Source organism: Enhydra lutris, unplaced genomic scaffold, assembly GCF_002288905.1.
Source record: "Enhydra lutris kenyoni isolate GAN:26980312 unplaced genomic scaffold, ASM228890v2 scaffoldscaffold13, whole genome shotgun sequence".
In the NCBI taxonomy this organism is placed as follows: domain Eukaryota; kingdom Metazoa; phylum Chordata; class Mammalia; order Carnivora; family Mustelidae; genus Enhydra; species Enhydra lutris.
In genome coordinates, this window is record NW_019154097.1 from 42,331,822 (window position 1) to 42,358,016 (window position 26,195).

Genomic DNA, 26,195 nt, shown 5'->3' on the forward strand with positions numbered 1-26,195 from the left:
GTCCATGTGCTGTGGCCCTTGGAGGGCCGCCGGCCACTGCAATAGCCACGATTTTCACTCCTCAACAGCCATCGTTTTACCCGCCCCGCCCAGGGACCGTATCCCCCCCGGGGAAGGCACAGTCTAAATCAGCAGTTCTCCACCAAGGGCCAGCTTTGTTCCCTTCCCCTCCCCCCAGGGACATTTGGTGATACCTGATGTTTTCGGTCATCAGAACTTGGGGGAGGTGGCAGGCACCACGGGCATCTGCTGGGCAGAGGCCAAGGATGCTGCTACACGTCCTACAAGAGAAGGACAGCCCTTCCCCCCACAGCAAGGAACGGCCTAGCCCCAGATGTCCCTGGTGTCCAGGGGAGAACTTCTGTTCCAATGGATGATCCTAGGAGACAGCTCAGGGCACAAAGCTATCCTAGGTTTAAACTTCTGCTAGCGTCTGGCTGGCTCTCACAGACAGAAGGGCCTTCCTTAGGATCCACACAGCGACGTGGTGATGAGTCGAGGACAAGGCTGGCCTCCTGGAGGTTCTGGCCCAGACCACACTTCCATGGCCCATGAGGCCCCCAGGCCCTGGAGAGCCCCAAATTCTGGTTCCTCCTGTCCAAGCCGTTGTCTCCCAGAGACTCACAGAGTCTGACTGTCACAGAGTAGCAATAGCCTTTAAAGAAAGGAAAGCAAAGCCCCTAAGCACGTTTCGTCCCGGCTTTCCCAGTGCGGTCAGGACAGCCTGCCTCCTCTCAGCCCTGTCTCTACCCAAGTGCGCTACGGAGCCTCTGGTTCCTCCTTCATGGACTTCTCATGAACTCAGGATAAAGTCCCCAGTGTGCCAGGTGACCTACAAGGCCACACAAGGCCTGGCCCTTTCCTGCTTTTCCAGATTCGTCGCTCTCAGCCTGATCCTCCGGCTTAGTTATACGGGCCTCCCCCAGGGCCTGGAGCCCCAGGAACCCCCTTTTGTCTCTGGAGCTGCAGGCGCCATCTGTCCTGCTCTCTGTCCGGACCATTCTTGGCTGCTCTCTGCTCTCCTCCTTCCCCTTTAGGTCGGGCTTTGTTACCGCTCCTGAGAGAGGTCCTCCCTGAGCACAGATGTCCCCGGCCCACCAGCCCGTCCTTTCGCACAGCACTCAACCCTCCCCCTTCCCGTCATTTAACCCAATGCTTTACTGTTTCTTCGTGGATCATTAACATGGATCCGTCAACCAGACCATCAGCTCCGCGCCGTGGGAGACCCTCAGCACCCCGGGCCAGCACACAGCACACACTTAGCACTTGCTACACTGACCAAACTCTAGGCATTTCCCTCGGATTCTGTTCACCTCTAGCTGCAAGCTAAAGTAGTTCTAGAAAGTTGGTCGAGGCACCTCACTTCCGCAGATGTATCTCCCAGGATTTTCCGCCGTAAATCTACTAAATTAAAAAAAAGAATAAATAGGCTCCAAACAACCCAAAAGTCCCGCTGGAAACAAGAAAATTACCACCCACGGCAGATAAGAGACGCGACAAACACAGCTGCAGGGACTCCATGTGTGTAAGACCCACACGCACGCTCCGTGTCCTCCACGCCTGTGCCCGCCGAGGGAAGCCCGCTGTGAGCCACGGACCATGAAGGACACAGTCCGCTGCTTCTGGGGGAGTCAGCCGGTGTTTCTCAGAGAAACAAGCCCCTTCCAGAATGTGGATTTGCTCCTGCCTTCTGAGGCACAGAACTGCATCTCCCTCCGAGTGAGAAACGGAGCTGCGGTACCGTGCGCAGGGGACCGTGAGGAAAGGTGAGTCCAGGCCAAGCACAAAGGGGCCTGGGGGCAGAACACCGCGGTAGTCCGGCAGCGCTGATTCCTGCAATGGAGACAGCCTTCACCGTGGCCACCAGGAGACCGCTTCCAGTCTCCTCACTTCGGCAACGCTCTGCATCCATGCAGGAACTCACGTCTGGGCTCAGCGGCGTGGCTGTTGTCATAGGCCATCAGTGCGACTCCTCTAGGCCAGCAACCTCCTTCTCTGCAGGCTGACACAACACTTGGCTCACGCTCTTGCACACAGGACTCAGAACGGTTTACTGGACAGAATTTAATTCCTCCTCTGTTGGGGGACCAGACCATGGTTGCAAGAACTGAATGTGGCAGCAAAGACGCCCCCAAAAGGAAGAAATCCCATAAAGGAGATAGCAGAATTGAAAGGGGAAGGGAGGAAGGAAGGACGGTCCCTGTCCCCTGTGCCCCACCCTTAGATGGAGGTGTCTAACCTACCCCAGCTGGGGTGGGACATGCTCCAATGCGCAGGTTGGATCTTCCCCAAATTGCTGTGATGATCCTTCCCATTCCACGTGTGCTTTTGTAATGTGGCCCTGACATCCTGCCCATCAAGAAGTGGGGTCTCCGTCTCCTCTTCCTGAACCCAGGGCTTCCCTTGAATTGTGATGGCAGTAGAAATGCCACTGTGACTTGGGTGGCAAGGTCAGAGGTGACACAATGATACAACTTCCACCTGGTCCTTTAAAGATGCTCTTGGAATCCAGCCGCCATGATGCGAAACTGCCCAAGTTAGCCCACCCCCAAGACCACCTGGGGGGGCCCCACGGAGGTGTTCTACTTGGGCGTGGAGCTCAGGTTCCAGCTGACAGCCAAGATCAGCTACCAGACGTGCCAGGGAACATTCCAGGAGATTCCAACTCCCACCCTTTAAGTTCTTCCAGCTGATGCCCCAGACGGCATGGAAAGAGGCGGTCTTAGTTTCCTTGGATTGCCGTAACGAAGACCTCACACTGGGGGATGAAAACAACAGACCTGCATTGACTCAGAGTTCTGGAGACGAAAAGCCCAAGATCAAGCTACTGGCAGGGCCACGCTCGCTCTGAAACTGTAGGGGAGGATCCTCCCTTGCCTAATGGCAGCTTCTGGGGGTGGCCGTCAAGCCCTGGGACTTCCGGGCATCCCTCGGTTTGTAGCTGCAGCACTCCAGAAGCTTCCTGGGTGGCCACACGGTGTTCTCCCTGTGTGTCTGTGTGATCCCTTTCCACCAGAACAGCAATCTTATGGGGTTGGGGCGAGCCCGAAGACCCTACTTCCACATAAGATCACACTCGCAGGTCCCGGGAGTTAGAACCTCAACCTATCTCTGTGTGTGTGTGGGGTGGGGGACGCAATTCCTCTGCTAAACACTGTACCTTGTCTGAATTCCTGATGCGCACAAGAGGTAATAAGATGACCGCTGCTATTTTAAGCCATCAGTTTGGGGCTATTTGTCACACGCATAGAATGTGAACATCAACCAATTCTCTCGAACCCATCTACCTCTTCTGTCATCTGGTTCTCAAGAAATTGTGCCTTGCACACTCTCCGGCCTGGGTGTAGCTCTCCTCCCACGTCGACAGCTGTCCTGCAGTCACAGCTGCTGGTTCTTCAGGCGGCCGAGCATCCTCGGAGGGACCCCCACCCCGCAGAGCAGGCTTCAAGCCTGTCCCTGTGCTCTCGAACTCTGGCAGGCCACCCTCATTGGTCCCAGACCCACGGCATGCCTCTGGGACGACTCTCCCTTGAGAATGTCCTCAAGAAGGAGCTCCAAATGTATCATAACCATTCCAAGCCTGAAGAACTGGCGATTTTCTGGGTGAGAAAAAAAGGAGACCTTAAGGGGGAAAAAGGGAAAACGACAGCTTTTCACTGGAAGTGCCTGTTTCTTTGGCGTCTTTGACACCAACAGGATGGACCTTTATGGTTTCCTACATGGCTGTCCTTGTAGGTGGAACGGAGTCTAAACGCAAGTTTTGGAAAACACGCGAGGTCCTAATTCTTTCTCTTCCAGTCACATTGAGCAAATGCGGAGTTACATTTCTAAGCTCGAGTATTTTAAAATTTATGGAGTTGTCAAGTGCACAATATATTTCCCATTTAGATTTTCAAAAGAAGAGAGAATTAATTACAAAACAGGCAGACAGGAAGCCGTTTCATACTCTGTGAGATAGAGAGTGGTTCCATGAGGCCGTCACCGGAAGGTCCGTACGCAGCATCATGCGTACGAATGGACAGCGGCTTTGACGTCGAGGGTCACCGTTGACAAATCCATCTGCCATGTTTCCATGGACACTTCTCTTCCCCAAACTGAGTCATTGGAACAAGAACCTCCACAATAACACAAGTCATTCACGACACGTTTTCATGCTGAGCCTGACTGTGTGTAATCCTTAGGAAATGACCTTCCAGGACAAATGGTTTCAATTAGGGACAGCCTCCAGCACAAAATTTCCAGACCCAGAATATGATAAAGAGAGGGCTGAGACACATTCATGCTTGAATGTGGATTCCTCAGTGGGGACCACAGCCAAGGGAAGGGTCCCCGTGAGGGCGGCCAGCTCAGCCAGCCCACCCGAGCAGCGTGCTGTAGAATGCGTGAAGAAGCCAGCCCAGGGGTCCGGGGCCCACCTGTCTCGGGTTCCCCTCCAGGACTTCTCTCCGCATCGCTTACCCCATCAGCCATCATTCCTTCCTCTGCTCATCCTGGAACTCCAGTTTTCTGGCTATAGCCTCCAGGCCCGATTCCTGTCCCTCTTCCCAACCTCCTCGTTTTCATGATTACTCAGACTCTCTTCCCACTGCCCACTTCCCTGGCTATGGAAGCGTCCAGATTTCCAGGCACAAGCAGCCTCAGTCCACAGACCCCCGAGCAACTACTGCCTGGCGTCTTATCAAAGGAAGAAAGGGATAAAACACGGACAGTTCCCAGATAGTCTCTTCTCCAGTAAGCCCAAGGACAGATGCCAAGGATGGACAACACGGGTCTGCCCAAAAGGCTATCCACAGGACAGCAAATATCTGACAGACCCCAAGTGGTCAGCCACTTTCCCGTGAAAGCTGTGAAATGTCAGCATCCGCGGGGGCCTCTCAAGCCTGAGCGCATCTGGTGCCCATGCATTTGCACATATCCACCCAACCATGGCATCCAGACCTGAACGCAGTGGCTCAGCACCCTTGGGGCTATCCCCTGTGGCATGGCAGGCGACAAGCCCACATGGTACAGGGAACAAAACAGGGACATCCCAAACAGGATAGGGGCAGTCTGACTCTCACCCCCTCTTCTGCGGAAGTGAAGGAAATGGCAACAAACACATCCGGCCAGGATGCCACTTTCCGGTCCCCTGCCCCAGAGACACAGAGCTATAACTCACCCACATCACCGAGTCTCCCAACTGGAGAGGATGGTGTAAATTCAGGTTCACATTTATAGAGAATCAAATTATTGCTTTATTCCCAGGGAGATGAATGAGAGTGACAGACTTTTCGGAGTTGTAAAACTAGATGGATGCTTCCTATAAAATAACTCACAGACGCCTACAATAATTTACAATACATCTGGCAGGCTGGAAACAGGCAAGTGGAATTCCAGACAGAATACCACACCGTTTTCCAGTGGCAGAGTAAATGGTTTGGCTATTATGATAATACATTTCAACACGACAAATATATCTCCCCTTAATAGAAATACATTAGACACCATTTATAAAAGTATCAACATCGCGGTTCTGTTTCTTGAACTATAACTTAGACATAAATATAACACAACTTATGGATGGGGAAATCCAATTTCATGCTGTTTCAAACACATTTTTGTTTATTATATAACTACCCTCCTCTATATATGAGATAGCGCATTACATGAAATAGATGTATGGGCCTGAGATCTATCTGTGTGACTACATCGGAATTACGAACATCGTATCTGCTACAAATGGAATTACTCTATGATCTGTCTTCTGTACGAGCACCTACTCTATGACGACACCCGTGTGTAATTTGCAGTTCGCACAGCTACCCAGAGGCTGAGGCGTCCGGGATGCATAAGGACACCAAGTAGCAGGTGAGCAAAGCCCCAGGGGGCTTTAGAGTCAGGCAGATTGGGGTTGAGTCCTGGCTCTTCTGTATTAGCTCCAAGATCTCTGACAAATCACTTGGCTTCTGCCAATCCTCATATCATCTATAGAATGGAATCGATGATGGCTGATTCACAGGAATGCCGGGAGGACTGAACAATCTTGTTTATAAAGTGTTGAGCACAGTGTTCGTGCCAGTCAACAGTAGGGTTATTTTGAAGTGCCTCCCTCTCCTGTGTCAGTTTATTTATTTAAAAAAAATATTTTATTAATTTATTTGACATAGAAAGAGAGAGAGATCACAAGTAGGCAGAGAGGCAGGCAGAGAGGGAGGGGGAAGCAGGCTCCCCGCAGAGCAGAGAGCCCGATGCGGGGCTCGATCCCAGGACCCTGAGATCATGACCTGAGCTGAAGGGAGAGGCTTAACCCACTGAGCCACCCATGTGCCCCCCGTGTCAATTTGATGACAGCTGTGGGAACCATCCTCAAACTTACTATCCACTCGCTTCTCTTCTTAAGCACCCAGTATAGACTGTGGTGGCAAAAAGTACCACACGACGAAAGACACAGACAAGGCCTGTGAGCTCTTCTCCCTTCTGTTCTCTGCTCCCTCTACCCACTGATGACAGTCATGCTCTCTTCCCACTTTTTAGAGTTCTGGGGGCCGTTTGAGCCCCTCTATGGGCTATTTCTCCTCCCTGGCTTAGTTTTGGTACGTGATAATTTAATTTAGCTTTGACAATCAACCAGATGCTTTGGGGGAGGGAGGGATTATTTTTTTGGGGGGGGGAGGGATTATTTTATTCTTATGCCTGGCAGTTCTTGATTTTTTTTCCAATGTTCTAGCAACAACAACAATAATAATAGTAATTACAGAGCCTCCACCTAATCAGATCCAGAAGCCAAGCCATAATGAAGGGTTGTGAGATGAAGCCCCGGAGCCCAGCATGAGTCTGCTCGTTGCTCTTCCTACCCCCTCTTGCACTCTCTCTCTCAAATAAAATCTTTTCCGGGTGATGGGTACTAAGAAGGACATGGTTTGTGATAAGCACTAGGTATTTTACACAACTAATGAATCATTGAACACTACATCAGAAACTAATGAGGGACTGCATGTTGACTAATTGAACATAATAGCTAAACTAAACTAAAATAAAATAAAACAGGAGGTCAGAAGGAGACATAAAAAGTGTTTGGTGCAGAAGTTATGTCCTATGGTGAGTGCTGTGAAGTGTATAAATCTGGTGATTCACAGACCTGTACCCCTGAGGCTAATAATATATGATATGTTAATTAAAAATAAAAAATTTAAAAAAGAAATCAAAGTGAATAAAGTTGGATACATTAAAAAAAGTGTTTGTGTACATTGCTATGACCTATGGTACTGCCCAAATTTCCCAGGAATGCTTATGACAGTTTTATTCATAACTGTCAAAACTTGGAAGCAACCAAGAGGTGTCTCAGTAGGTAAGAGAATAAGTAAACTGTGGCACATCCGGACAATGGACTATTATTCAGCTGCACTATGAAGCCACGTAAGGATGTGTAGAAAGCCTAAATGCATATGGTTGAGGGAACGACGCCAATCCGAAAAGGCGACACATTGCACCATTCCAACTATATGACATTCTGAAAAAGGAACGACCATGAAACAAAGTAAAAAGGTCAGTGGTTGCTTGGGGTTGGGGATAAGGATGAATAGGCAGAAAACAAAGAGGATTTTTAGGGCAACAAAAATACTCTGTATGATGCTGAATGATGGATACATGTCGGTATACATTTGTCCAAACCCGTAAGACATACACCAAGAGCAAACAGTAACATCAACTTTGGGTAACAAGGACAGATCAGTACAGGCTCATCGAATGTAACAAATGCACCACTCTGGTCAGGGGTCCGGAGAATGGGAGAGGCTCTGGATGTGCGGGGGCAGTGGGGTATGGAAAATCTCTGTACTTTTCTGTCAGTTTTACTCTGAAATTGCTCTAAGAAATTTTTTAAAGCGAAAACTTTAGGTCACATGATTTTAATCACCTGACTTGTAAACACGAACAGAGAAAAGAAAGTGAGCTTCATTGTCCATTGCTACATAGTTCTAACATCCTGTATCGAGAACGTGATATAACCACACAGAGAAAATTACTTCAAATAACTAAATCATAGAGCAATGACTACACAGCTCCAGCGGAATTCATCTTGAGGATAAAACAAACCACAAAGAAGTATTAAATTTCATTAACTAGGTAGCTGGCATTCTTATTTTGGAACCATTATTTACATAGTTGTAAAATCATGCAAAGAAGAAATTCCATCGTAGGAACCTAGTCTTTCAGTAAAAGATAAGTATAAAATCAAAGAAGTAAAAATCCTGTAATCACAAACTCAAAACAGAAATGTTAGTGTGAAATAATGATATGCATTTCTCTGTCCACAAAGCTCAATGTGACCTAGCTTTGCTAGTGTAAAAGCAACATAGTGACAATCCACGAGCAATGGGCACCCTGACTGAAGAGACTTCAGTCTCTAAAGTTTTACTGTTTCCCATTAGAAGGAACTAGGGCTTCTTGGAGAAACGGCTGATCCTAAGTCAGGGATAGGAAATACACAAATGAGACCAAAACCTCTTATGACAGAAAGCAAGAAAGCTCTGCGAAGTGGGTGTTCAAATCTCTTGCTATTTCTTTATTCCTGATTTTTAGGATTTATCATATATAACTGCGATAAAATTCCTTGGTCAGATATACACACTGCGAATATTTTCCCCAGTGTGTTGATGTGCTTATACAGTTTTAATGGTATACCTTGATTAGCTGAAATTTTAAATTTCGATGAAGTCTCTTGTGTCCATTCTGAAACAGTCCTGCCTACCTCAATATATCCTCTTACATTTTCCGTAGGGGCTTTATGGATCAAAGACCTACAGGTAAAAGCTAGAACCCATAAAGCTTCTAGAAGAAAATAGGAAAAGATGGATAGACAAACCATAGACTGGAGAAAAATATTCATAGTACGTATCTATGAAAATAGTATCCAGTATACACATAATGAATCTCTAAAAGTCAACAACAAAATCACACAGTATTTTAAAAATGGGCAAAAGTAGATTAAGGCGGGTATGTGACATGATGAGCACACCGGGTGTTATAGGCAACTGATAAATCGTTGAATACTACATCTGAAACTAATGATGTACTGTATGTTGGCTAACTGCATTTAAATTAAAAAAAAAAAGATATACAGATTATCCAAAAAGCGCAAGAAAGGGTATTCAATGTCATCAGCCATGAAGGAAATATAAATTGAAGCGACACAGAGGTACCACTTCAAACCTATGAGATTTGTTAAAAGAAATACCGATAATCCCAAATACAGGTAAAGATACCAAACTCCTGGGACTCTCCCAATGCTGGTGAGAGTAGAAAAGGATACTTTGGAGAGCCATTTGGTGGTTTCTTAAAAAGTTAAACATACGTCTTCCCCATATTCTAGCTATTCGATCTCGAGGTATTTACCCAAGAGAAACCAAAACGTATGTCCAAAAATGACTTTTCCGTGAATACTCCTAACAGTTGCAAACTGGAAACCACCCAACTATTCCTTCAGCAGGAAAATGAATGAACAAATCTCTCCTATATTCACACAGTAGCGTACGTCTCAGCAATAAGAAAGGAGGAGTTGCTGACACATACAGCAAGAAGGAGGAACGCGAAACACATTACTTGTGCCGGAAGAGTAAAGTATCTGAGATATGATTCCCTTTATGTAAAGTTCTAAGACAGAAACAAGTCATCAGAAATCAGAAAATGCTTGCCTGGAAGTGGTGGTGGGGGGTAGTGGCAGGAAAGGACAGCAAAGGGGCCAAGAGGGAGTTTTCAGGCAATGGAAATGTTCGAGTCATGTTTTGGGAGGTGACAATAGGGATGCGTATAACTGAACTCCGTCACACTGAAGACTAAAACCCTGTGTCCTTCATGGTATTGAATAATACCTCAACAAAAACTCTTATATAATGGGCAAATGAATCGATAATGACTGTCACGGATTTAGACACATAAAATACACATTTCCAAAAAAACCTGTGAGTCCATAATAGTACTGGGGGGAAAGACCCCGTTGGTCATCTTTGGAGGTGGCTATGGCAACAATTCCTTATTCTAAAAATGTTTAAATGAAAGGAAAGAACTAGCATTTATCCCACCTCCCCTGTTTGAACTGTATCTCAGAGTATCCACATAGTTGACGAGGGAAAGTTCCTTTATAATAGGTGAGTTCCAGCTTATAAATGCAGAATTAATGTAGAGTTCAAAAATCACCATTTCGTAGGCCTTAATGAAATAATGCATCCAGGCAATGATCATTAGTGGCTGCTAAAACCTTCAGGGGCAAGGTTGATGAGCAACTTCTGTAATGGACAAGTTGGGCTGACAACACATGAACCCGCCGCTGAAACTTAACCTCACAAAGTGTGAAACACCAGATGCTGTGTATCTCCTGATGTGATGTGATAGGAAGTTTGCAGCATGACTGGAAGCACTCTTACTGAGAAGGAAAGACGGGAGGGTGGGAAGGAAGAAGGAAGGAAGCCAAGTCCAGTAAACTTTCTAGGTCTAATTACAGTAGACCTAGTAGACGAATTACAGTGGTTCTTCTCCCTTATCCCCAGGGGATATAGTCCAAGATCTTCCATGGGTGCATGAAATTGCAGACTGTACTGAACCCTAGATAGACTGTGTTTTTGTTCTATGCAAACATACCTATGATGAGGTTCAATTTAAAAATTAGGCATAGTAAGAGATTAACAAGAAAAACTACTAATAAAATTGAACAATTATAACACCCTGTAATAAAAGCTATGCAAGCATGGTCTCTCTCTTTCTCAAAATATATGATTGTCCTGCACTCGTCCTTCCTTCCTGTGATGATGCGAGACGATGAGATGCCTACGTGATAAGACGACGTGAGGCGAGCGGCACAGGGCACGGTGATGTAGTGTTAGGCTGCTACTGACCTCCTGAGGGCAGCAAGTCAGGAAGATCACCTCCTTCCGGACCACCGTGGACCATGAGTAGAGGAATCCCTAGGAAGTGATACTGCAGATAAGGGGGGCTGTAGCCCAGCACAGAGAACATGAGTAGAAGGGATGCATCAAAGACATCAAGAAGAATCAATCCGCTCAGAATCCAGATGGTGCAAAACTTCACTGGACAATGACTCAGGGTCTTCAACAACGAATCGCGTGAGAATAATAACGGTGGGGGATGTCACAGATCAAAAGGCATTTAAGAAACCTATGAGCCAAACACGATGTGTGGATGATGTTTGGATCCTTATTTGAAGAAAGCAACTGTACATGCGTGTGCATGTGCGTGTGCGTTGTGTGTGCGTGTGTGCTTGTGCACAAGTATGGACAGAGAGATTGCACAGAATTTTGAGAAATGTTTTTGAGAAACATGGTCTGGGTATTGAATTTTACCAAGTGTAAGTGTATGTTGTGCCTATGTTGGAGAAAGCCTTTCTACGTTAGCAACGTGTTCTAGAGTTTTTACAGCTGGGACGGTAGGCCGTCTAGGGATATACTTTCGAAATGCTGAGGGGTCGTAGCTGGAGAACACGTAGCAAGATGCTGATATTTGTTGAAACTGAACGATTAGTACGTTTGGATTCGTTAGACTGTTCCGTGTTGGTGTATGTTTCAAATTCTCCATAATAAAATGTTGAATTAAAATACAAGAAATTAACATAAAATGGAATGACTGAATTCTTCATTCTCCAAAAAGCAAGAGGGGGAAAAAATGGCAAGAGACAAAGTAATCAAAGCCCTCGTCCACTCAGGATGGGATTCCCAGGCCACACAAAATCAGCGCTAAAGTTTTAGGATCTCTGTGGAGGCCATTTTATTCCACAACTGACGTCACACGCCGGCCGTCCGCGGAAGGTCTCTTGAGCAAGATTTGTGTGGTGTGGGGGTCTGTGTGTGTGTGTGTGTGTGTGTGTGCGCGCGTGCACACATTTGTATGTTTTTTCACATTCTACGTATATGAGCTTATTTTGTCTTTAAGGGGATGGCAATACATTTCAATAAAGAGAGCAAAATGGCCCTGCTATCTAATGCCATGAACAGTTTAAATTAACTTCCTCTTGCTCTTTCCATGTCCTACAAAGCACCATTCTGCACCGTGGTGAGAGCATCCCTTAGCAGTGAGGGCTAGAAGAGGAAGGTGTCACTGCGGGTTTTCAGTCTTTATAGGTGGGTGGTTCATCAGCTGCTGTTCTGATGGGGACTTTGGGGGAACCTCACCCTCTCCTTTCGGGAAGCGTCATAGAAACGAACAGGAGAACACAGTGGGGCTGGACGGGCAGCCAGGAAGCTCACATACTTGTGTGCAACTGAAGCAGGGAGCAGAGCTATGAAAATTGTAAACATATTTTAAAAAACGAAAATCTTTTCCCAAAAATAAGCAGCAAAAGAGATGAAGAGTTCTCGGTTAAAAAAAAATCTTTTCATGTGTCTGTTGGCCATCTGTATGTCTTCTTTAGAAAACATCCATTCAGGTCCTCTGCTCGTTTTTAATCAGATTATTTGCTTTTTTGGTATTGAGTTGTCTGAGTTCTTCATATACTGTGGATAGTAGCCTCTTACTGGGTACGTCATTTGAAAATATCTCCTCCCATTCAGTAGGCTCTTGTTGTTTGCAACAACATGGGTGACTAGACGGTAGGACGCTGAGTGAAATACGTCAGTCAGAGAAAGACAAATACCATATGATTTCATGCAAATGTAGAATTTATAAAACAAAACAAACAAAAATAAAAAAAGAGACAAACAAAAAACAAGACTCTCAGATATAGAGAACAGACTGGTGGTTGCCAGAGGGAAGGCGAAGGGTGGGATGGATGGAATAGACACAGGGGATTAAGAGTGTATGTTAATTATATTTTGATGAAACAATAATGACAATAATGCTATTTTCCTAACTCTTCCATAGGCCACTGGCTCGAACCATAAAAGGAGTCCCCATGCCCTAGCTCATTTAAGTCACTCCAAGCCCTCGGCACCACAGTCCAGCAGACCCTGAGTGGAAGAGTGAATACCCAGTCCTTGCCCTGGAACCCTCCACCTCCTCGTGCTCTTGGCTGGGACTCCATCCTACTCCTATATTCCCTTTGACATCTCACTGCCAGGTCACAGAGAACTGCTACTCCTCGACCCCAGTGTTTTTGAAATGGAAGTCCTCGAGTCCCCACCTACAGACCCTCCTCCGTGCCAGTGTTCACTAAGTGAGACTACCCAGTTGCTGGGAAAGATGGGAAGCATCCTTCACACCCACTTCTCATTCATTCCTCATGTCCAGTCACCGAGCAGGGGCTGGTAAGTCACACCTCCTGAATGGCGCTTGTGTCCACTCCCTCCTCTCCATGCCTCCCGAAAGACCAACGTCAGGTACCCACATACGCTCCTCTCTCCGCTGCCACAAGCTCACTCTCTTGGTTTTGCTCTTATTCTGGCCCACTTCTCAGTCTCCTCTCCAGTCGCTCCTTTCACACCTTAAATGTTGCCTTTCTCTGGACTTCTGTCTTGTCCTTTCTTCTCCTTTCTCTACACAACCTCTTCCCTCTCAAGACTTCAGATATGATCTATGGACCAAAGATGCTCAAGCCTACTTCAGGCCTGGGCCTCTCTCCTTAGCTCCATCCTCACACAGCCAGCTGCCTGCTGGATACACTTGAGTGTTTCAGAGACTAAACCTTCTCCCAAACCTCCTCCAGTGGGTTCCTTATCTCAGGGCAGCACCAGCATTTCTCAGTTGCTCGAGCTACTAATAGGGGAGTTGGCCTTGACCTCCCCACTTCCCACCATTCCTTTCATATGATCAGTCTTCCTCATACACTGTCTCTTCTACTTCCTGAATTTGTCCATGTCTCTTCCACTGTCCCAACCATAGTCCATGCTCTCTCACTAAGGAAAGTCCACTTTCCACATGCTAGTCGTAATGATCCTTGATTTTAAAAAAAGGAAAAGCCAGATAACCTCACTTCCCTTAAATCTCTTCAAAGGAGCTGGGTGATGGGTACATAGGACTACACACACACACACGCACACACACACACATCCGTGTGTGTGTGTATAATATATATTATATATATGCACATATATATCTTTTGTTTTTCAAAATGTGCACAGTGGTCCTTAAGGAAAAGCCAAATTCTTGTTTACAAGTCCTCCATAACCCAAGCCCCAACCACGTCCAATATGTTTCCCTCTTCCTTTCTCTGTTCCAGACATCTGGAACTCCTGTAGTTTCCAGAATATTTCCCTCTCAGAATTCCAATCCTTTGCACATACCATTCTCTCTGCCTGAAATATTTTTCTCTGTTGAGACACCTTATTGAGATATGACTGACATACAAAAAGCTGTCCTTATTTAATGCATACACCTTGATGAGTTTGAAGATATGTATACATCTGTGGAACCATCACCACAATCTATGTATTACATATCCATCACTTTCAAAAATCTCCTCCCATGCTCTTTATTTATATTATTTCTACTATTATTTTTATTATTTCGTGGTAAGACACTTAAATCATATGATCATCTTAACAGATACAGAAAAAAACACTTGACAAAATTCAACATCTGTTTATGATAAAAACCCTAAACAAATCAGGCATAGAAGAGGTGTACCTCAACATAATAAAGCCCATATATGATAAGCCCAGAGCTATTATCATATGCAATAGTGAAAGGCTGAAATACTTTCTTGTAAGATCAGAAATAAGGCAAGTGTTTTCACTTTCATCACTCCTATTCAACTACTGAAAGTCCTTGCCAGAGCCATCAGTCAGGAAAAAGAAATACAAGGCATCAAAACTGAAATGGAAATAGTAAAAAATTCCCTATTTGCAGATGACATGATTTTATATAGAAAAAATATAAAGACTCCATCAAAAAACTGTTAGATCTAATCAGTGAATTCAGTAAAGTTCCAGGATACAAAATTAACATATAAAAATCAGTAGCATTGCTATACACTAACAATGAGTTATCTGAAAAAAGAAATAAAGAAAATGATCCCATTTACAACAGCATCAAAAACAATAAAATACTTAGGAATAAACTTAACCAAGGTAGTGAAAGACTTCTACTCTGACAACTGTGAGACACTGATGAAGGAAACGAATGATGACACAGACAAATGAAAATATATCCTATGTTCATGGATTGAAAGAATTCGTACTGTTAAAATATTCATACTACCAAAAGCCAGCTATAGATTCAATGTAATATCTATCAAGATTCCCAAGGTATTTTTTGCATAAGTACAAAAAACAATTCTAAAATTTATATGAAACTACAAAAGGCCCCAAATAGCCAAAGCCATCCTGAGAAGAAAATACAAAGAGAGAGCATTACGTTTCCTGATTTCAAGCTATACTATAAAACCATAGCAACCAAAATGCGTGACAGAGGCATAAAAACAGACAGACAGATCTACAGAACAGACTGGGAGCCCAGAAATAAACCCCAACATATACGATCAACTAATACTGGACAAGGGAGGCAAGAGTACTCAAAAGAGAGAACACACTCTCTTAAACAGATGGTGCTGGGAAAATTAGATACTCACACGTAACAGAAAGAAACTAGACCTCTGCTTTACACTGCTCACAAAATTAATGCAAAATGGGTTAAAGACTTAAATGTAAGACCTGGAGCCATGAAACTTCTAGAAGAAAACAGAAAAGAAGTTCCTTGGCATGGGTCTTGGTGATGATTTCTTGGACATCGAAAGCAGCCGCAACACAACAGGAAATAAACGAGTGGGACCATGTCTAACTAAAAAGCTTCTGTACGGCAAAATAAACAATCAACAAAGTGAAAAGACAACTTAGGGAATGGGAACAATATTTGCAAACTACATATCCTGATGAGGGGTTAACATCCACATTTATAAAGAACTGATACAACTCAAAAGGGAAAAAGTCAGTAAGTAGGCAAAAGACCTAAACAGACCTAAACATGTCTCCAAAGAAGACACAGGAAAGGCCAACAGGGACCTGAAGTGATGATCCACATCACTAGTCATTAGGGAAATGAAACCACAAGGACCTGTCACCTCATGCCCGTTAAAATGCTCATCACCAAGAAGACAAGAAAAAGGATCCCTTCTGCACCGTTGGTACGAATGTAAATTAGTGAGCCCAGTAAGGAAAAGGATCGAGGAGCCTCAAAAAAATTAAGAATCGAACTACCAAATGATCCAGCAGTTCCACTTTGGGGAAACTATCCAAATGAAATGAAAATGCTAACTTCAGGAGATATATGCCCGTCCATGTTCATAGAAGCATTACTTAAAATAGCCAGGATATGGAAATCACCCAAGTATTCATCAACAGGTAACCGAACAAAGAAACTGATCACATATACATAATGGAATATTGTTCAGCCACGAAAAATGAGGAAATCCTGCTATTTGTGGCAACATGAGAGCATTAAATACCCTGAGAGCAGTATGTGACATAAGTCAGAGAAAGGCAAATGTTGCATGATCTCACTTGTATGCAAAATCTAAAAATAAACAAACTCTAAGGACAAAAGATCAGATTTGTGGTCCGCTGAGGCAGGGAAGGGGGAGGAGGAGAAAGGAGGTGAAAGGGTAAGAACTTCCAGTGACAAGATATACGTGCATTAGGGAGGTCACATACAGCATGGGGACCACAGTTAACACTATTCTAGGATTTGTATGAAAGTTGTTAAGGGAGTAAATCCCCAGAGCTCTCACCACAAGGGATTTTTTTTTTCACTTTCTCTTTTTTGACCCTATAGGAGATGCTAACTAAACTTGCCGCAGTAACCACGCCACGATACGTATAATTCTAACCATCACGCTGCACGACTTAAGTTTACACAGGGACATGTGTCAGTTATATCGCAATAAAATAAACTAATTAATAAAAAAGCACAACACAAGATCTACCCTGTTGGCAGAGGTTGAAGTACACAACACAGGCATTATGCTGTCCAGGGGATCGCTAGGACTCACTCATGTCATTGAACTGAAACTTCCTGGAACAGCCTTATTCCCACACTCCACACCCATACCTTCTCTGCCTATTTAAATTCACTTTATTTTTAAAGTCTTTAACATCATTCCCTTAGGGAGGCTCTTCCCAGTTCCCCAGGCTAAGTCATATTCCCTTGTCAGATTCTCCCACAGCGTCCTCCCAGCCTGTCTTTTCATACTGATCACACTGGTAGTTACGGAATGGCTTTTGTGCCTGACCATAAATTTCATGGAAGTAGAAGCTATGTCAGTCACTGTGGTGCCCCAGTGACATCCTGCTAGAGCACAGAAGGCACTCAACGTGCCCCCTTTCTATTCAAAAGCATTCCATGCTTTTGGAACTGCTGGCCACCTATAACATATGCGTCTTGATCAAAGACCAGTGCGTGAAGCCCCAAGGCCAACCCTATCCCCAAATGCCCAGGAGCTTCCCCCTGAATTTGATCACAGACATATTCGAATCATGCACAAGGAAGATATTCACACGGCCAGACACCAATGCCTATAGGGGAGGGAGAACCAAAGACTCCTATAATCTAAAGACTAGGGTAACTGAACAGAACTGGTGGTCTGGTTTCTCTCCCCACACGTTTATCCAAATCACAACATCCACCAGATGGGACAGACAAGCCCAAGAATTCCAAATGGAAGACGAAAGTCACAAGAAGCTTCTGAATATCAGAGCTCTGGATAGCAAGGGTCTCAGAGAGGGCAGGGGGAATTCTGATGGTAAAGAGGGGTGCTGGAAGACGAGTCCTGCATGGAGGAGAAGTGGCTGGGGTGGGGGTCACGGCACCAGTCACAGCTGGTCTTGACCCAAGACATCCACCTTCTCCTGCCCTCAGACATTAGCACTCATGGTCCTCAGACTTTCGGACTCAGTCTGGGACTGTATGTATATCAGCTCCCAGTTCTCAGGCCTTCAGAGTTGGGATGAATTATACCACCAGCTTCACAGAGATAAGAGACAAGGTGGGAAGCAAAACTGTGAGTTTTGCTCACACTGAGACCAGTGTGAGTGGGATATTCCATGTTCATGTGGGGGACTGGGGCTTTGGTGACCCCAGACAGCCTATAAGTGCTCGATGACCCCTTTGAAGGAGGCTACCCTTCAGATCTGCTGCCGTCATTACCCTAATTGGCTCAGGAACTATGAGGGTAACCTGGGTAAGTTGGGTAACCCTGCAGGCTTCCAGTGTCTTGAACTCGAGTGTCCTGGGCTGGGCAAGATGGCAGGGATGCCACCCTGGGGCCCACTTGGGTTATGAGAATGGCATCCAAACACCTTAGGAAAATGGTGTGGCCCAGGGACACCAGGCACTATGCAACCAGCCACTGTGGCAGCCAGATCAAACTCTGCCATTTACACACATTATTGTTACTCTGAGCAAATTCAAATACACACATCCTTTGCCCATCGCTCACCATGACATGAGTCTGAAACTTAGCAGCCACTGTCATGGAGCTGCACCAAGGGGAAGGTCCCGGGGCTCGAGTGGGCCAGAAGGTTATCACCTGGTGCCTCCCCACGCCCTCTAGTTTGCAGACCTGTGTCTCGCATCATCGGTCTCACAAATATTTACTAAAACGTACACACACGGTCCTTGAGGTACCCGATCACGCAAAGAGGTTTTCTGAGAGTCTGAGGGCCTCATAACGTCCTTCTCTTGTCCATCTTTAGGCTCGGCTGCCCGACAGGATTCGGTAGACCTGGGTGTCACCCTTTTCTCCAAGGCTCCAGAAAAGATAGTATGACTCCTTCCTGGAGAAGTTGCTAGATTGGAGAGGTCTGAAGGCATGTGATTTTACACCACTTCAAAGTAATGTATCTGGTCTGCTCTCCTTGGAGAATTTTTCTCTCTCTTCCCATTTGGACATGTTACAACGATACGCCTTGTTAATAGTTTCTGATTAATGTCACTCAGAGCAAGAAGAAACCTCTCATTTCTGATCTCGTTTATTTTCTCAGTCCTGACGAGCCCCACTCCCCACGCCCGGACGGACCGTTCTGGTCACAGGGAAGCTGCCTTTCACCCGAGCAATGGCCCAGGAGTCAACCCCGCTGGTGTTTTTCCCCGAACCACAGTAAGACTTTGCATTTTTATTCTTGTGACACATGTTTACTCACTGAGGATGGAAATAAAAAGCAACAAAAAATGTCAAAGAAGAGTTAGAAAGATTGCAGATGGACCCATTTCTTGGTGAAAAAAATCCACAAAGATAGTGTTCTCATATTCGAATCTTCCTACATAACTAAAACATCAGATTTTGGGTCATTTCTTCTTTTAAAAAAAGGTTTTATTTATTTGAGAGAGAGAGAGAGAGAGAGAGAGAGAGAGCATGGGTGGGGGGAAGGGCAGAGGGAGTGGGAGAAGCAGGCCCCCCAGTGAGCAGGGAGCCCCATGTTGGGCTTGATCCCAGGACCCTAGGATCAAGACCTGAGCTGAAGGCAGATGCTTAACCCCCTGAGCCACCCAGGCGCCCCAATTGTGCATAATTTCTTATAGGTTAGTTTGCATAATTGTATATGTGGACGCTACATGAAACTTGTGTGTGTGTGTGTGTGTGTGTGTGTGTGTGTGTGTGTGTGTGTGTATTAAATAAAGTTCTGGGTTTTTTTTCAGGCAACAGGGATGGCTCTCTTGACAATGTATTTATTGTTCACCTAATGCTTGCTCTGGGTGGCTCTAAACGGCACAGCATGAAAGAACAATACAGTTTGTAACGTGTGGACCACTTCACACGGGGAGCCTTGTCATCAGAAACCCTGCGGTCCCCTGGTCCGTACACCTGCTCGTGAAGGTCATGAGGAAGGCGGGTGCTGATACCGAGGGCACCCAGGCTGTCTGCGCCGGGCAGAGGGAGAAGGGCCCCCGGGGGCCTGCGGTGGCGGTGAGCGACACCCGGGGAGGGCCTTGGAAGCCGTGGGTCCTCACCTGAGTTGCTTTCTGAGGAAGGTGTGTCCTTGCCTGGAGGCAGGCTGAGGTCGGGCTGCAGACCGGTGGCTCTCAAGCCTGGGTGTGCGACAGAATCACCCAGGAGGCTTGTTAAAATACAAGTCACTGAACTGCAGCCCAGAGCGTCCAACTCAGTAGGTGGGAAACGGGGCCCGAGGATCTGCACTGTGGCCAGTTCCCAGAAGAGGCTGATGCGGCTGGTCAGGGACGGGCCGCTGACCCGTCGGAAGCTCCCACAGCCGCAAGCAGAGCGCAGCTGGGAGCAGAAGGGAAGCGGGACTGGGGGCGGCATCCCCCGAACCGCCCGCTCTGGCCTGTTGGAAAGGTGGCTGCGCAGCAGAACGCGCTGGGCGCTGGGCCGGCCGCTGGCACACGGGCTGTGCTCTGCCGGGCTGTGCTCTGCCGGGCTGTGCTCTGCCGGGCTCTGCTCTGCCGGGCTCTGCTCTGCCGGGCTCTGCTTCGGCCGGAAGCCAATGGGGCCCCGGCCCCCGTTCACGGAGGGGCCGCCACACAGGACCATCATCCCCATCAGCACCGGGCCTGGCGGCGCTGCACGCACAGACCTTCGCAGGATCCAAGACGCGGCAAAGCAAATGTCCTTGCACGTGTGGGGAGACCAACATCTCAGCGAGCCTCGGCACTGGATTCTGCCGTCACAGCCTCCGTCTTCCCTGGAACACAGTGGGCAACGGCGGTCGAATCCGGGAGCCTCTCCTGACCCCACAGCCCGGGACCCGACCTGTGCCCCTGGCTCCACGGGGCAGAGCTCTGCCGTCATCCGGTCCCCTCCTCTGTGGTGACGTCTTACTCCTCACGGGCTTCCTTCTAACAGCAGACAGAGACCTCCCAGTCTCTCTGTCCACACAGGGCTTCCGTGACTGCTCCTCTCACAGGCGGCTGCCCGGAGCTCTCACAGGCGCCCACAGACGTGCATTCAGGCACGAGTGTAGTAACGGGCACCCAAGGAGCACGTGCCGAGCGTGGCTCTACACGCTTGGGACACAGGGGAGCACATCAAAGATCCGGGCCCCGACAGTCTGCGGTCAGTGAGGGCAGGGCGGAGAAGAACAACACTCACAGTGACCACGTCAGTTCCGCGGCGCGCCAGGCTCAGCGAGAACTCAGAGAAGAGAAGGCAGCAGAACAGCACAAGGACACAGAGGGAGGAGAGAGCAAGGTGGGGGCTAAGTTACAGGCCAAGTTCAATACACCGGGTCCAGATCTTCTCCTTCTGTTAAATTCCAAACGGGTGGATGACACGAATCTTCACTATAAGGACATATGCACGGGCGTTTTAATTACGGGGCTTTACAAAGAAACCCTATGCAAATCCCATCCAGGAAAGAACCCGGCCTGACCCTGAGAGGAGCGGAAGGGCTGGCAATCTTCGGAAGGGAGTGATGTGAGGAGAGGGGGACGGCCTCACTGTCCCCTTCCGCTCATGCGGCCCTGAGGGCCATCGTAGGCACGATGCCTTTCATTCCACGGCGGGGCTCAAGGGTCGATGAGGGGCTGACGGAGGGTACAGAGCAGTGAGGAAGGGATCCACGAGCGAGACAGGACGCAAAAGCAGCAGCCTCGATTAGGGTAGGAGATCGGCACTGGGAGTCTGCTTGATAGGACAGAAACGAGACGTGGCGGAGGAAGGCAAAAGAAATTCAGTGAATTTTAAACCTCACAGTTGTGTCCTGAGTGGCTTCCAGCAAGCCTGCTTCCCAGGGACTCGGGCATGCAAAGGTTCGGGACAAAGGGCAATGGCCACAGAGGCCCCGGCTGGGGGTCTCCCCAGCACCCACCCTTTGTGGTGTGGACAAGACGTACCAGTGAAGTGCTTACTGAGTCTTCAAGGAACTCCCCTGCTCCCGCGCCAGCTCCTGGCTGCGGTTAATTTACCTCAACTCTGTAACAACGAGGTTGGAATGCATCAAAGTGGCCAACTTGTGTTTTCCTCTACACCATCATTCACGCCTTCAAACAAAATCTTAAGCAGAACACAGTGCAACGGACCCTCAGACAACATGGGGGCTTAGGGCGCTGACCACCGGCGTGCAGTCAGAAATCCACGTGCAACTCTTGACTTTCCGAAAACTCAACTACTCCGAGCCCACGGCTGCGGACCAGAAGCCTCAGCGATACCGTAAAGAGCCGATGAACGCGTATTTTCTATGTTGTGTATATCACGTACTGTATTCTTACGGTAGAGTAAGCTAGAGAAAAACACGTGATTAAGGAGATCATAAGGCAGAGCAAATACACGTACGACACTGTCCGTTCCGCATGTGAGTGAACCCGTGCAGTTCAAGCCCGCGGGGAGGGTCAGCCATCTACACGCCATCTAACGGTGGCGCCGACCCGGGCTGAGGGCCCAGCGAGAGGACCATCCTGCGGCTTCGTCCTTCCCCTTCCCCGTCCTCCTTCTTGGAAGCATTTCTAAAGGAAGGGTCCCACAGGATATGGTCCTTCTCGCTTCCGGCCTCTTAACGATTCCCTGATGCACAGAAATCGTCAAAACGCGTACCGTGGAAATACTCACAAAGGAGATAACCTACTCTGAAGAACACGTTAAGGAAAGAAGAAAAGCTGGGTGGAAATGGGAACCGAATTCTCTGGCTCACGTCCAGTGTGGGTCACCAAAGCATGAAACATGGTTCAACCTTTGCCGAAGGGAAAGCCCAGGGTCCCCCTGCCTAAAGAGGGTGACAAGCCACTGGCACATTTGCAGGAGTGGGGACGGGTGACTGCTTCTACCGTTCGCCAGTAAGGAAACTTTAAATACACATTAAGGATGACCAGGCAGCTCGGCTCACAGACAAGAACAAAGCACAAGGCAGGGATGCCGCACACAAACCTTGATTCCGAGTTCGATATTTTCTCCCCCGTACACATCCATGCCAGGGTCCAGCAGACCGATTTCCCCGAAGAACTTTCTGTTGACCACAAAGGAGCAGCCAATCATGGCGGGCGTCCTGCGGGGGAGAGGAGAGGTTAGAGTCGACTGACGGACCTACGACTCCGCCACGGGCGGAAGGAAATACCGCCGTCTGCAGCCCCCGTGGGCCTTGCGAAGGCAGAGAGGGACAAGCACTGCATGTTCTCAGTCACACGCGGCGTCTGGAAGAGCCGGACTCATAGAACCAGAGGAGGACGCTGGTTACCGGGGCTTCGGGGCTGGGGGCAGGGGGGATGCTGGTCGCGGGGTCTGAATGTACAGTGTGAAGGTCCGTGCGCTCTGGAGGTCACGCGCACAGCAAGGTCATCATCGCCAGGAGACCGCACCCTGTTCTTCAAGCTGGGACACCGGCTCCTAAATGCTTTCATTCCGCGGGAAAGACCATTATGTGCGGGAAGGTGTTAGCGGTACGCTGCGGCGGCGGCGACCACACAGCCGTAGAAAACGTATCAAGTCAACAGGTTACACCCACTGTTAGGTGCCAATTACCAATTTAAAAAAAATTATTTATTTAGTTATCAATTTTTTTTAAAGAAAGGAGGAGCTAAAGCCACTAAGGGGACATGCCAGCAGCCCCTCGGCAGGCCCCGCCCCGACAGGTACCGGGTTTCACTCCGGCACATCGAGGCACGTCCCCGAAGTTCCCATCTCGCGCCCGCACACGCTCCCCAAGCTCTGTTTCGGCTTTGGGCTGGTTAGGGTGCCCGGGGCATCTAGCGGCAGCCGGGCTTCTGGGAGCTTACACAGGACGGTCTCCTGTGACCCGTGGGGTCTGCAAACACGGGCCGGTTCTCGTGGCACGTCAGGCAACAGCCGTGTGACGCGATGAGCATCCGGGACAGTCACAGAGAAGCGCAGACGCAGGGACCAGGACGGGAGACGACTCATCCAGGAGACCAGCAGCGCCGGGAACACACCGCCTCAGCCTGCCGCGGAGGGTGCCCGCGGGAGAGATGACAAGTCCTGGCAGCGGGCGCCCGGGTGGCTCAGTGCGTCCAGAGTCTGCCTGTGGCTCGGGTCGTGACCCCAGGATCGAGCCCCGCGTCGGGCTCCCTGCTCGGCTGCTCGGTGGGAAGACTGCTTCTCCCTCTGCCTGCCGCCCGCCCGCCACTCCCCTGCTTTCTCTCTCTGACAAATAAACAAACAGAATCTTAAAATACTACGAAGAAGAAGAATCGGCAGGCAGGGTGGCCTGCGACCGGCAAGTCGGAAACAACGACGAACGCTTCAGTCTTGGATGCATGAAGCCATGATGATCTCTTCCAGCCGCACGTGGGCCACGCGCGCAAGTTGGCTCAGTGAAAACCGGGGACAAGCCCCCCCGAAGCAAAGCCTCAGGGACGACCCCCCGGAGCCGTCGGGAGGCGATACCGGACCAGCGCCCAGTGCAGCTTCGCCTGAAGCCCGGCCGCGCATTTCTGAGGAGTGACAGCAGCCGCGTTGGACCGAGGCCGCGGAGATTCGGCGCCCTGAGTCGCGGCAGGGGGGTGGTCAGCACCCCCAGACTCCGGTCCACTCTGCGCTCCCGAGAAGGCTTCCTGCAGGAGGAGGAGGCCTGTGGGAAGCGGCTCATGGGGTGAAACTCCCTCGAGCTGCACCGTGACCCTCCGTGTCAGAGCCTCATTTGCTCCTGATCTGGAGTCCTCGGCCCCATGTGGGAGGGAGCGGAGGGACACCCTGGAAACACCCGCGCTCGGCGCTGATGGCAGCAGTCTGAACGCTGGTGTTGCCATGGAGACCCACACTTGCGTGATGTTAACGGAATGTTCTGGATACTGAGTATCGCTGTGCAGAGAAGTGCACTGTGCACAGAGCAAGGGCTCAATGAAGACGGCTTCCCGGCCCTGTCACTGGGAAGCCCACCCATAGTGTTTTCTCCAGAAATCCCGTACCAGTCACAGCCCCGGACACGGGGGGCGGCCCTCCACAGGTGTCGCACAGGCCGCCCAGGGAGGGGAGGCACTCGGCCTGATGTCCCTCTCCTCCCAGCCCTGCGGCCCTCAGAGATAGGCGGCTGACCCTAGCATGGAAAAGCACGGTGTGAGCCCACCACCTCCCACCCCCGCCCCAGCCTAGACTAACCGAACTAGGAATGAGCACCAGACCCAAACTGGGTCAATCGAATCATGTTTTTCCTGAAACTCGGAGTCGGGAGGATTCTGGAAGCGAGAACCACATGGCCTCCTTCATCTGTAGGGCTCAGGGCACCATTTTGGGGAGGCTACCTCGGCCCGTGTGCAAGTGCACGATTGTGCCAAGGAAGGAAGCAGATGCACGGTGCTGGTGAGAGGCCGTGGTGAGGGGCAGCCTGGTGACTCTGGCCTCCCATCAGCTGACAGGCCCAGCTCTGCCTTCTGTCCCCCAAGGTCACGCAGGAGCCCCCCGAGTCTTGGTGTTCTATCCTACTGAAACCGGTGGAATATGTTTCTGTTCTTCGCAACCAAGCGGTGATGAGAACACACGCTCCCTCCTCCTCATGATCGGGGGAGGGACGGTGTGTTCTCACGCAGCCAGCGGAGCAAACTGCAGGGAAGCGTCATTCTGGGGGAGCTCAGCACCAGGGTCCACCCACGTGATGGAGAAACGCCAGCCACGGGAGATGACAGGGACCTGTGGAGGAGGGGGGATGGGGCAGCACAGGGAGCACCTCAGTTTTCTTGAGGGCAAATGCTGAGCACCTCCGGAAAGGTGCGCTGGGACAGTCCCCCGACAGCCTATGCTCGGCACCCAGAAATTCCCCACAGTAACATTCACGTGCAGTTAGGTCCTGCCCCCAGACACTGCTTTCCAGCCCCTCCCGGGCAAGCAAGGCTGATGCAGTCAGACGGCAGGGGCAGGCCGCACACACTCTCGGAGGGGTGGCTGGGACTGAAAGGGTGTTTCTCGGAGCCCGGCTCGGGGCCCATCTGCACCAGCATCACCGGGATGGTCTTTGGAAAACGCAGACTCCTGACTGCGGCCCAGAACCATGGAACCAGGTTTCCGGGGACGGGACTTGGGAACTTGGGTCTGTACCAGCAGATCCGTCCTGCGGAGGCATCTGCCCTCGACTGGCCACGTGCCCGAGGGCAGAGAAGGTTCCCCCGGGAGCTGGGGCCTTGCTGGCCCAGAGCAGGCTGCCTGCTGGGGACAAAGGAGGGAAAGTAACACAGCCAGGGGAAGGCCCCCGCCGGGAAGGGCTCCGTGATGTCTCAGGGACACACTGGCTGAACTGGCCGGAACCCAGGACAGCAGGGAGGTGTCCTGCAGCCCAGGCTGACCAGGAGGGGCGTGGAAGAGAGAAGAGGAGGAGGAGGAGGAGGAGAGATGGAGAGAGGAGGGGAGGGAGGGAGAGGAAGTGGTGGAGGCTCAAGAGGACGGA

General features: G+C 49.2%; 1 protein-coding gene across 1 annotated transcript in view; it reads right to left on the reverse strand.

The window, feature by feature from the left end:
- The window catches only part of LOC111146240 (polypeptide N-acetylgalactosaminyltransferase 17), a 439,328-nt gene that overhangs the window by 84,764 nt on the left and 328,369 nt on the right, over nucleotides 1-26,195 (reverse strand). The window contains exon 6 of the mRNA XM_022501704.1: nucleotides 22,733-22,850. Within this exon, the coding sequence (XP_022357412.1) occupies nucleotides 22,733-22,850 (118 nt within the window). The remainder of the gene's footprint in view (nucleotides 1-22,732; nucleotides 22,851-26,195) is intronic.